General features: G+C 43.9%; 1 protein-coding gene across 10 annotated transcripts in view; it reads right to left on the bottom strand.

Annotated features, from left to right (window-relative positions):
• Positions 1–422: 422 nt before the first annotated feature.
• Positions 423–11,917, bottom strand: part of TBC1D1 (TBC1 domain family member 1) — a 255,452-nt gene continuing 243,957 nt past the window's right edge. For 8 of the 10 annotated variants that reach the window (XM_017883747.1, XM_017883746.1, XM_017883750.1 and 5 more), the window contains 2 exons: positions 5,991–6,164; positions 423–2,255 (listed from right to left, as the gene is read on the bottom strand). In XM_017883747.1, coding sequence (XP_017739236.1) covers positions 2,052–2,255; positions 5,991–6,164 — 378 coding nt within the window. In that variant the 3' untranslated portion in view covers positions 423–2,051. Of the gene's footprint in view, positions 2,256–5,990; positions 6,165–11,917 lie in introns of those variants that run through there. The other 2 variants (XM_017883751.1, XM_017883753.1) reach the window with 2 other exon arrangements.

Raw genomic sequence — 11,917 nt, 5'->3', positions numbered from 1 at the left:
ATGATTTTTGGGGGAAATAAAACACAAAACATGGTTTACCAATTTGGCTCTGAGAATCCTCACACAGTTGCCTCTCTGCACCTTGCCTAGTAAGTCACAGGCTGAGACTGTCCAACCTACATCCACAGGCTCATGTCAACAGTCCTTTCTGCCCAACACAATCTCGTAACAGCACTCACTGCCACATACCACTGATGAAGCTGGTCTCATCAGTGCTAAACTTACACCCTGGGTAGAGGTGTTACAACTTACATAATTAACACTCAGATAACAATACTGGAAGCAGACACCAATATCTCAGATAATCTCACTGATGGTTGGGTAATGACCACACATAGGCCACAGGCGTTCATAAGGCATTCCTTTACTCCCAGCCTGAAAAGCAAAAATCCAAAGTTAAAAAAAAAAAAACCACCATAAAATGTGGGCATGAATTATTTCTTGTTTTATTGCTTTCGTGTTTCTTACTTGATGCAGAGTCAATGTTTTTGAGTAACAGTAATAAGATGTCCAAAATCCAACAGTAAACATTCAAATAGTAAAATGTGATGTAGAACAAAGTCCTTGAATGTTCACTCCTTTAACTTACATCTAGCGGAACCACTAGGGATAAAGGCTGAACTCATCATCTTGGTTTATGATGGAAACCGCTCTCCTCTGACCCAGGAACAGGAGGAAGTCTCGAACGCCAGCCACCTGGTTAGGCACTGGGGGCAGCACTGTGGTCTCCTCATGAAATGGCAGGGGAGACTCATAATGAGTCTAAGTATGGCAAACTCTCCTTTTACCCCAGGATTAAGAGACACCCCACAACAACTGAGAGAATCAAAAGAAACTCCTATGGAATAGAAGAAGTGGTTACAGTAATAAAGATCAGAAATGATGGTGTTGTCAAGGAAGTGGCCTGTGACTGCACAGAACCTCAACTTTGTAAGAAAGCAACCCACTCGTAAATGCACATCAGAGAGGCTTTACACAGTGACTGGCTGCAAGCAGGACAACCGTGAGCAGCATTTTGCTTGTTGAAGGCACAGATCCTCGTCATCCTGAGAGAGGAGAGTCACTGCGTGCGACCTCTGAAAAACTGTCAGCTGTCATAAATCTGATTGCAGCTTCAGCCTGATCTTTTTTTTTTTTAAATCCCAGACTCTTGGGGCACCCCTGAATATCTTGATGTGCCTGCTCCTTCTGCAAGAAATCAGATTTCCAAGGGATGGAGACTCAAAGGAACATGATTGCATTACATCACACAACAGGCAAAAATAAATACATGACTCTATAGTATGGGTATGAAAACTACCACAAAGAAATATCTCAGACCCCACAACTGCAGCTCACATACTAGCAATACCTGGTAGGGTCTAAAAGGTGTCAACTGTCCCATAAGCATTTACCTACTCTGACTTTGACCAACTGTACTTATGGGATAAGCAAAAATGTATGAAAACACTCTGTATTTTTTTAAAGACAAACTTTCTTAAATACCAGAGAGATCAATTTCACTTGACAGTGATCAGCATATCCAAATTAAATACATCACTTTCAATTCTTCCCAATGATCATCTTAGGTTTCCATAACAAGAATGGGCGAGAGCCAACTGCACCTTGCCAGTGACAGAGGGTGTAGTTGTCACACAAACCCTCCTGGAAGAATGATGGCCCCACGCCTCTGCCTGAGGAATGATCTTGAGCTCCTCCAGCTTTTGAAATTCCACAGTATTGTGAATGCTCTTTACAAATACAGTGATACTCAAAAAGGAACCAACAAGAAAACATAAGTTGCATTTATTCACGTCCACGCCATCTAAAGCTACTGTGTACAGTAATCAGGACTGGAGAAGGGACGATTTAGTATCTAAAACAACAACAAAACACTCGGACATGTCCCCTGAATTCCAAGTTGGAGTTCGTAAGACTCTACTTGCTGACAAGCCGGTTTCCTCCCTGAGAAGCACACTTTCTGCTTCCTTCTCTCCCTCCAGCGTCTTCTGAACCTCTCAGTTAAGGCCTGGACAGTGTGGGATAGTGTTGCAATCTCTCCTGCAGAGCTGTCAGTCGCCCGTGGGCTCGGGCTGCGTGCACTCAGGCTCTCGGAGGTCGCTGGGTGATGCGCTCACACGCCGCAGCTCCTCCACCATCTGCAGCAGGGCAGACCGCTCCAGCTCTAAGGTAAGCATGGCCTGCTTCAGCTTGCTCTCGCTGCTCAGGAGCTTCTCAATGGTGGCCTCAAGGCTTTGGATCCTACCATTTGCCAACTGGAGAATAAAAGAAATGAGAATACAGTGATAACACAGGAGGGATCCAGCACGCACTCGCAGTCCAGCCTTGGGAGCACTCTGGAGCCGTGTTTCGGCAGGGATGAGTCTACAGTTTATCATCAGTTCTGGCCACACAGGAAGGCAATTCGCACTCTTTGCAGGTAGGTGGACCAGGCCCTTAAAGGCACTCCGAGAGCCCCCTGCTATAGCTGCTGTGGAAGCCGATGCTGAGAGATGGTGGATCACAACACAGAGGGAACCCAAACCCCCAGGCACCACCACCGGAAAGACAGCTCGGATGGGGCCAAAGAATGCTTCAGCGACACAAAGCTGAAGTGGGCGTCAGCGACACAAAGACTTCCCTTGTGCCAAGCCTCGGAGATACGTAACTTTGTTACTGCAGCAGAGCCTGGCCTGTTTTGATGAGCACATATATTTAAACCCACAAGTCGATTTCAGACTGACAAAAACTCAAAACGGTTTCCTCGTGAAGGCCCAAGTAGTAATAATCCTCTAATCTGAAATTCTTTTCAAATACAGTGATACTCAAAAAGGAACCAACAAGAAAACATAAGTTGCATTTATTCAGGTTCATGCCATCTAAAGCTACTGTGTAAAGCTAGTGATGTCTAGAATAACAAGACATCACTATGTCAAGAAACACAGGCATTTACCCCAGAACACACATGGAGTCCTCAGAAAGGCCAAGTGTTCTGCTAGGAGGTTTATGTGCCTGGTCTCACTGACTGCTCACTACGAGTCACAGAGATAAGCAGTATCCTCTCTTCCACCCTACAGAGGAGGAACGAGGCTCTGACTCAGTTTACATCCTCAGCACCTAGCACATAATTAATGCCAGCTAAATAGAATTTCCAGGTGTATCTTTCTAGCAACTGTCCCTCGTCTAATTTGCTCGGGCAGGCTTGCTTCCCAGGTGACAAGTGTGTTAGCTCTAGTGACATTAAGGGGTTCCCTAAGAAAACTGCAGAAACTCCAACACTTATGCTGATGTCCCTGAGGCCTTTCTGGCCCATTCCCAGCTCACAGCTGCATCCTGGAGTGCTCTGTGACTTGTATCTTACTAATCCAGTCCAGATTTGCCATGCTCCATTTTAGGTGGGAAAAATGCGATATATATATATATATTTTTTTTTTTTTTTTTCTTTTTTCATTTTTCAAAGAAAATACTTTTTTGAATGTGACAACACTTGTGCCAGACAATTCATGACTAAAAGTCTAGCTCTGGCTGGGCCACTAGAACACCCAAAATATAAAGAAGGGACCAGGAGCCTTAGTTTGTCAGCCTACTGGGCAGGCGGTGGCCCCACTTCAGGTATCTCTTTAAGCAGTACTCTCTAATCCTCAAAATCCACCCACCGTCAGGGCCTGGCTCAGGGCCTACCCTCATCACTTTGAAGCCCCTCTGCATTCCGAGGTGCAACCTGCAGCTTAGTTAGTAGTGAATTAATTTGCATGGTCATTTGCTATTCTGCATTAATGTCAGGTCTCCTCAATAACACTGATGCTTTTATAGAAGCAAGCATGTCTTCTCTTTCACACATGGTCCTGTCTCCCACAGCACCTGGCTCAGTGTGGGCGTCAATGACTTGTAGGGATTATGACAAATCCATGTGTATTATTATTTGGTTCCATCTGGCACGTCTATGCAATCGTCTGATATATTGCTGAACAAAACAGGTGGCAGAATATGCTCTCCAGAGTCTAGACAACATTCACATGTGTTTTAACAGGGAACGAAATGGGATTTTGATATTTCTAACAATTTTATGAACAGAATAAAGGTAGGAAATGGGCTGATTTTGGTGTTTCGTCCCCCCAGAAAAGCTATATGAAAATTCAGTCCTGTATTGAACACCTTTCCTTGTGTCTGAAAAGTGTACAAGGAGGAGGCATGATTCTCACCTATGAGAGGCATATTTTCATAGAGGATCATGGAAAAACTATATCCAAATATCACAAATCAATACAATACAATCCTAGATCCAACTCTTTGAGAGCTGCAATGTCTTACTGGACTTGGTGGTCCCCAGCACTCAGCACTGCAGGGACTCAGGAACTACTGGTGGGCTGGCACAGACCACAGTTTTGAATGATCCTTCCAGAAGTGCAGAACTACTTGGTCAAGAGAACAACCATTCTAGGGAGAACATCTGTAATCACCAATTACTGTCTGATGCCTTTAGTGAGGAATGCAGGTAGCTAAGTTTTTCACAACTCCCTGTCTTCACAAAAACAATAGCACAAGAGCAGCATGGAATTATTTTCTATGCTCTGTCACCAAAAAACTACATGGTCAATTACCCAATAAAACAAACCTTTTAATTGAGAACTGCCTATCTTAACAAGCTAAACACTTCAATGCAAATGTGAGCTTTATTAGAAGAGTTTCCACCATGTTATATTTCAGGGACCTGTCATTGGCTTGGAAGCCATTTAAAATGACCACCTACACTGTGTACCCTACAGGCCAGAGAGGCTCTTCATCCTCTGGAGAATTCCCTTGAGTCACAACTGAGACTTCCAGGTTAAATTGTATACAGGCATATTTTCAGTTAGGACATCTCTATCTTAGGGGAAAAGAAGAAGTTAAATTTCAGAATGTGAGTAGTTATTAGGGCTGGGCAGGAATAGCATTCAGTCTTGTTCTTCTCTTCCACATATCTGATAGGGTATGCTGGGATGGAATGCCTGCTGGGAGGAATGCTTTTCAGATAGCTTGACTCACTAGGCTGGCCTTTCTCACCTTGCTGCCAAGCTTGTGTCTGCAAAGCTCATCTTTTATGAAGAAAATCAGAGGCTTAGATCAGAATGGAACTTATTCTCAGGACAGCCCAGGAACACCATAAAAAATTTGGGCAAAATACATATTTTATCCACAGCTACTCAAAACAACTTTTAAAACACCCTCAAAACAATTCCTGAACAGGGACAGCACTGCTACACACTTGTGACATTAAAAAAAGAAGAACATATGGTTGCTTCATGCCATCTGATTGACAAAAGAGCTGCATTCCGCAGTTAGGCGTTCTTTTCGGCAGTGTGCCTGGGTGATGTGGGGGTGGGGGTGATGCTGGACCTGGCCAGCTCCTGTCTCTGTGCTACACCTCAGGGCTTGCTCTGCACACCCTCCTGCATGCACAGTGTCTCAACTGGTCTTTCTTCTGTATGTCCTCACCTGAATGTATCCATGTTGAAATGGAAGTTTCTAGAGGGGAGAACTGAGACCTTCATTAATCAAATCTTTGTATATGCACCAAGGACTCACAAAGAATTATCATCTGCTCCGGTTTGTTATGTTTATTTCTGTGTTACTTTCCTCCTTTACTGTCCCTCTGTGGACCTAGCTGGTTTTGCTCATAGAATATAAAGCTTTTCGATTCTCTTTGAGTAATGACAATGGCTGGCATTCAGCTAACAGGTCACAGCATCCTGAATCTAAGTTCATCTCTGGGCCTGTCTCCTAAAAGAGTTAAGTGCAGAAACAGCCTCTCAGAAAGCTCAGGGACTGTCTGACCTCAGCAAAGGACAATCTGTCTGCTCCATAATAAAAAGGACCCATTCTCCTGGGATACCTTTGATCCCAACTATAAACAGATCAGGGTGGGAAAGGTCCTCTGGTCATGGGAAAGCCCAGCCTGCTGTTGCCTTTGGTGAGTTAATGAACTACCATATATTTGTGATTCAGGAAGCTGCTTTATAAATATGCTCTACCTGCAACTGTTCAAGGAGGTCAAGGTTCTGTTTGCGTAAGCTGCTGTTGGTTTTCTCTAGTTTATCCATTCTTTGGTTGTCACTGAGAGGAGAGGAATCGATAAGTTCTTCTTGAAGGACATGGTACTCAACTTCATAAGCTTGTAACTGTTTAGCAATGTCCATCTCAAATACCTGTTATAGAAAGAAAAGTCATCAGGTACTAAAATTGAGAAAAACCCCACACATACAGGCAGGTGTCCGCAATCATGACAAGCATCTGTGAAGTGGTGAAGCATCTCCTCTACGCTTAGCTCTATACTTGGTACTAGAAGTGATAAATAAGAACAACTATGCACTGAGAAGGTAATACTTTTACTTAGGACAAAAGGATGTAAGAAACATCTAGAAATAATTCCAAGGTAACATTAAGTACAGGTTTTTGATACTCATCTTCCAAAAGCAAAAAAAAAAAAAAAAAACCTCTCATTTTAAAGACTTAAAAAAATTTATTTTTAGTTCTTATTTCACTTCTTTTCTCTGAAAATTCTGTTAGGTTAGACACATCAACTATGGGTTAAAAGGAGAAAAGAAACAAAAGAATCATAGCCCTGTTTGCACAGTCACCAAGTCAAAGTTTAGTTATAGTTCAGTTGGGTTTTCAGTTATAAGAACAGCTAAGTAATGGGACTGTTTATAAAAAACTCTCCTTTGCACACAAATATGCAGAAATGAGCCAAAACCCAAATGTCACCCACACAGATGAGTGAATACGAAACGATGCCTGAGCTGTCTTCTTTCCCACGATAGCAATGGTGACGAAAACACCACACGTGTGAAAAACAACCCCTAAGTGCCCAAGTGACTCAAGCTGTCCGTGTCTGTACTTTCTCTTGGTAAGGAAGGCAGGGCGGAAAGCAGAGTCAGAAGACAGCTGCTGCTGCTGCCCAAGGCATTTCCTTTCTTTCCAGTTGTTTCTATGAGAGAACCCCAGGGGCCGGGGCCTCTCAGCACTGCAGTGAAGCCCCAACGTTTATCTGACGGATCTGAGAATACAGTCAAGCTGGGACCATCTTAAAAGAAAAAAAAAAAAAAAAACTTGCTAGATCAGAACACACATTCAGAGAGTGAAGTCAGACTTTTAAAGCGCAGAAACTGCCTCTCTATTGCATTTCCTTAAGCAACTCTAATACTGTTAAAAATCAGTGTAAAACTACTTCTGATGGCACCCTACTGGCATTCAAACTAGCCTATCTTCCCTGGAATCAATTTTCCAAAACTATGTTTCGTTTCTCTCCATTCCCAACAGTCTTATTTTCTCTTCCTTGAGATGAATTTTTCAGCTTGCTGTTTTTTATTTAATTCAGTGGATAATACTAATAAGGCACAAAAGTCATTTGATGCCTAAAAACTAAAATCCATTGTATCTGTGGCATGTGTGTGCATGTGTGCGAGGGGAGTAAGAGGGAGAGAGAGAATTTCTACTGGATTGAACTGATTCTCTTTTGTCCTTCTGAGCGACTATGAGGTAGCGACTATGAGGTAGCAGGGATTATTATCTCCACTTGACAGCCGAGGTAACTGGCTCTGAGGCTTTGTGTCAGCCTTAAAATTGGGACTCCACTGGCGACTCTATGAATGACTTGAGCTCGGTACTTAACTTCTCTCAGTCACAGTTCCTGGCCTCCTACCTGGGGCAGACAGCGCCTACCTCCCAGGATGGCTATGAGAATTAAACAAGGCAACTCATGGAAGTTCCCAGCACACGCCTGGCAGGTTGAGCAGGCGTGAGCTCTTAGCTAAGGGATCTGCTTCCACACATCTGACACAAAACCCTCACATTTCAACCTCAGCAAAGCCATCATCAATGGATGCCACGTCACGGAACTTCTGAATCATCTGAACAGTAAAAACTACAAACACCAAAACTGAGATTGTTTGGCACTCGTGTATAATTATAAATACGGTGCTGAATAAATGTCCTGTACACTATTACTTTTTTTCTTCCATAAAGATTTATTTTTAAGTGATCTCCTAACCTGGAAAGCCTAGAACAAAACCTCTGACTTTTCCTACAGATTGATGTTCCGTGTTAAGTTAATGCCTTTCAGCAGTGCCCAAAGCCATAAACTCTTCCAGGCCTCCATTAATCCCTAGGAACTACCCTGGGTCACAATCATCTCTGCTTAATTGCCTGATGATCTCCTGACTGCCAAGACTCTTAGGCCCTTCATTCTGCAGTTATGCCCCTGAATTTACCCCAAATCATGGCAATATGAGGTTGCTGGTCAAAGGAGAACCCGGGTCACTGAACAAGGGTTTCAGCCTTTGGGCTAATTACTTGGGGAAATAAAAGAAGATGGGAGGGGTGCCTGTCCTTGCACACGTAGAGAGCACAGGTGATCCACTGCCAGGAGCAGTTCTCAGCCAGAGAAAGAGCAGGAAGGCCTAACATTAAAAACCCGATCCTTCAGTATGTTGTCTCAGATGAATAAAAAAGACGAATATTAAAAACTGGGTGTTGATGGGAAAACAAGATACATACACTTTAAGGTATTTTCATTTCTGGTCTGAGTCACTCCTGAGGCTGGACAAGTGCAGTGTCAACCTCCCCCGGGGTCTTGCCTAAGCCATTCCCTGAGCACCGGTAACTACACAAAGCTGCAAGGTACCCAGCCCCTCTGCAAGGGGGACTAGATCTCATCTTCTTTCTTCCTGGCCCATCTCAGAGCAATTCCACTAGAGTCGTAACTACTGGGGATCTAGACCCTTCCCGTCATCCTGGCTCTTAGGTTCTTCAAGGTTTTCAAGCAAGTTCCAGAATTTTGGTACTAAAGAAAATTTCTCTTCTGCTTGCCAGAAAGGATAAAACTATTTTAAGTTACTAAATAACTTAAAAGTAGGAGTGACCTATTTCTATACTTCCGATGTTTTGCCGAAAAGATAAAACTATTTTAAGTTACTGAAGCAATAGAGCTACATTATTGGAAACTTGAAAAATAAAAGAAAAATTACCAAATACAACTTTTATATCTAGCTGTATTTCCTTTCATCTTTTCTAAAAGCATGTTTTTTCTAGTTCTAAACATAACCAACATAAAATTTCCTATCTCACTTTTCCTTTACTTAACATTGTATCAAATGAGAGCTTTTTCATGTCACTATATATAACTCGCTTCATGATATTCTACCAGCTCAACATACCATAATCATATTAATCCAGTTATCGAGTGTTAGACATCTAGTTCCAAGTTTCTATTATTATAAATGACAAATCTAGGATAATATCCTTATACATATGGCTTCCCTCATATTTTGGATTATTTCCTGAGGATACATTACAAGAAATGGGATGACTGAGTCAAAGGGTATGAATATTTTACTGGCTTGGGATATGTATCGCCAAATTGCCTCCCAAGAGCCACTAATCAATGTGCATTGCCATCAGCAACATACTAATGTTCTGCATACAGTATACCCTTGGTGCTGGGTATAGGCATTAAGAAATATCTTTCTGTTGATCTAGTAGGGTAAAGCATTACATGTTACATAAGTTTAAATTACACATGAAGGCAAATATTTTCCCAGATATTTGTTTACTAGATGGCTCCTCTTCGGTGAATTGTCTGTTTATGTTCTTGGCTCATCTGCTATTGTAGACTCAGTATTTCTCCTCACAGTCCACAGACACTGATTAAGAAAGTCATGAATCCTGATGGTTTGTAGAACTCGCCACAGAGCTTCTGCCTTCCTAATCCCCTGCCCTCCAATCTGCTGGTCCCATTGTCATACCAAGGGCTGGAGGGTGGGAACAGTCGGCCCAGTATCAGCAACAAGGGGGCGCACTGTCTGTAGTGAATTACAAAAACAATAAAACCTACTCAAAGTCCGTCTGCTTGTTATTACCACCACAAGTGAGCAATTTTCAACAACGCCAGTGGTAAACCACTTCTCCCCGCCATGCCCCACCCTCCTGGTATGGCACCAGTTGTCCTTGTACAACACTACTCCTTTTCCACGGTGCAAACTGCCCGAGAAGGGACAGCTCCCCCACAGGCAGAAGAGGTATCTTTGCCTCTGATTTGAGGTGTGTCTTCTGAACACAGGAACCCTGGTTTCTAACCTACAAGCTCAACTGGAACAGGGACTCGTTTGTTCATCGTATTTCTAACAGAGCTGCCCACAGCAGGGTTTCTCAGCTGTTTGTGTGTATGTGAATCCCCTGGGGATCTCGAAATGCAGATTCTGATTCAGCAGGTCTGCGGTGTGGCCCCAGATGCTGCATTTCTAACAAGCTCTGACATGATATGATGACAATGCTGGGGTGAGGCTATGCTCTGAGTGGAGCCTAAAGGATGCTGAAAATAGGCTCTTTACCCTGCCTCCCAAAGCCACCCTTCCTCTTTTTCTTCCTTAAGCTGAGCTGAGGCTTCACAACCACACAGCACCCACTGTGACAAGAATGTAACACTGACCTCCTTTCCTTTGTTACTAATTATTCCCAGAGTTTCCCTTCTTCTCGGGTCAGAAGATGTAGATGGTTTACTCAATGGACAGTTTCTGGTAAGTACACTGCCACAAAGGCTTCAGACATCCTTGGTCTTCTGTCCTGGGCTCTGTCACCTTTGGATTGCCCTCCCTGGCTGCTTTCAGCCTGTCCACAATGAGCCAGAGCTCCAGAGCCCTGTCTTTGGCCACCTTCTCTTCCATCCAGGATCCAGCTGTGTCCCAGTTGCTCAGGCTGAGACTCTCTATACAGGGAGGACATTTAATGAAATGGAACCACGGCTATCATAGAGGACCACCTAGATGCCCTCACTCCCTGCCCCACCCCATCTGTACACAGGGCAGTATGCTCCACCATCTGCAATGGAAGTATCCATTACACCTACTCTGAAGACCTCCAAGATTCGGGCCTGGGAGATCTCTAAGGCTGCAGAGGAATCACAGTGGACCCCAAGTTCTGTGTAGAACTTAGGACTACAGCACCCTCTGGAGGGAAAGGGTCAGTGGGAAAGCAGAAAGCATGACAGAGAACATTCAGGTGTCAAGTTCAGATAGAAACACCAGAGGGAAAGAGGGCAGAGAGTTGCCTGGGGGTAGAACTACTTTCTATAAGGACCACTGATAGAATAAAACCTGGGCCCCAAATACAAATTTTTGTGCTGTCGATACCCCCAAAATGTTCAACACATCAGGTTCCGAGAACAGCTCTCTGCTCTCATTCCTGTACCTTCTCTTTTAGTTCAGGGCTCAGCAAACCACCACCTGTGGACCAAGCCCATCACGCTGCACAGTTTTTAAAATAAAGTTTATTGCAACATGACCCATCATCCCCTTACATGCGGTCATGAATTTTTGTGCTGCGAAGGCTGAAGTGAGTAGCTGTCACAGAGGTGAGCAGTTGTGACAGTCTGGCCTGTGAAGCCTAAAATATATACTACCTGGCCTTCTTTGGAAAATGTCTGCCAGCCTATCTTAGGTCACCTTTTAAGTCCAGCTGGACTCAAACACCTCAGCTCCAACCTCACAGCCCTGGCTCCCATAGGCCCTGCCTTTCTACAAGAGGCCGGGCATGTTACTCTCTGCTCAGCTTCATCTATAAGAATAGGAATTATAATACCTATGTCCCAGAGTTATTAAGTCAGTGGAGACCGGGCACAGTGGCTCATGCCTGTAATCCCAGCACTTTGGGAGGCCGAGGTGGGCAGATCACTTGAGGCCAGGAGTTCAAGACCAGCCTGGCCAACATGGCGAAACCCCATCTCTACTAAAATACAAAATTAGCTGAGTGTGGTGCCGCATGCCTATGGTCCCAGCTACTCAGGAAGCTGAGGCACGAGAATGCTCGAGCCCAGGAGGTGGAGACTGCAGTGAGCTGAGATCGCACTACTGCATTCCAGCCTGGGCAGCAGAGCAAGACTCTGTCTCAAAAAAAAAAAAAAAAA

This window comes from Rhinopithecus bieti, unplaced genomic scaffold (genome assembly GCF_001698545.2).
Source record: "Rhinopithecus bieti isolate Rb0 unplaced genomic scaffold, ASM169854v2 scaffold_13349, whole genome shotgun sequence".
In the NCBI taxonomy this organism is placed as follows: domain Eukaryota; kingdom Metazoa; phylum Chordata; class Mammalia; order Primates; family Cercopithecidae; genus Rhinopithecus; species Rhinopithecus bieti.
This window is presented reverse-complemented; position numbering and strand designations above follow the sequence as displayed.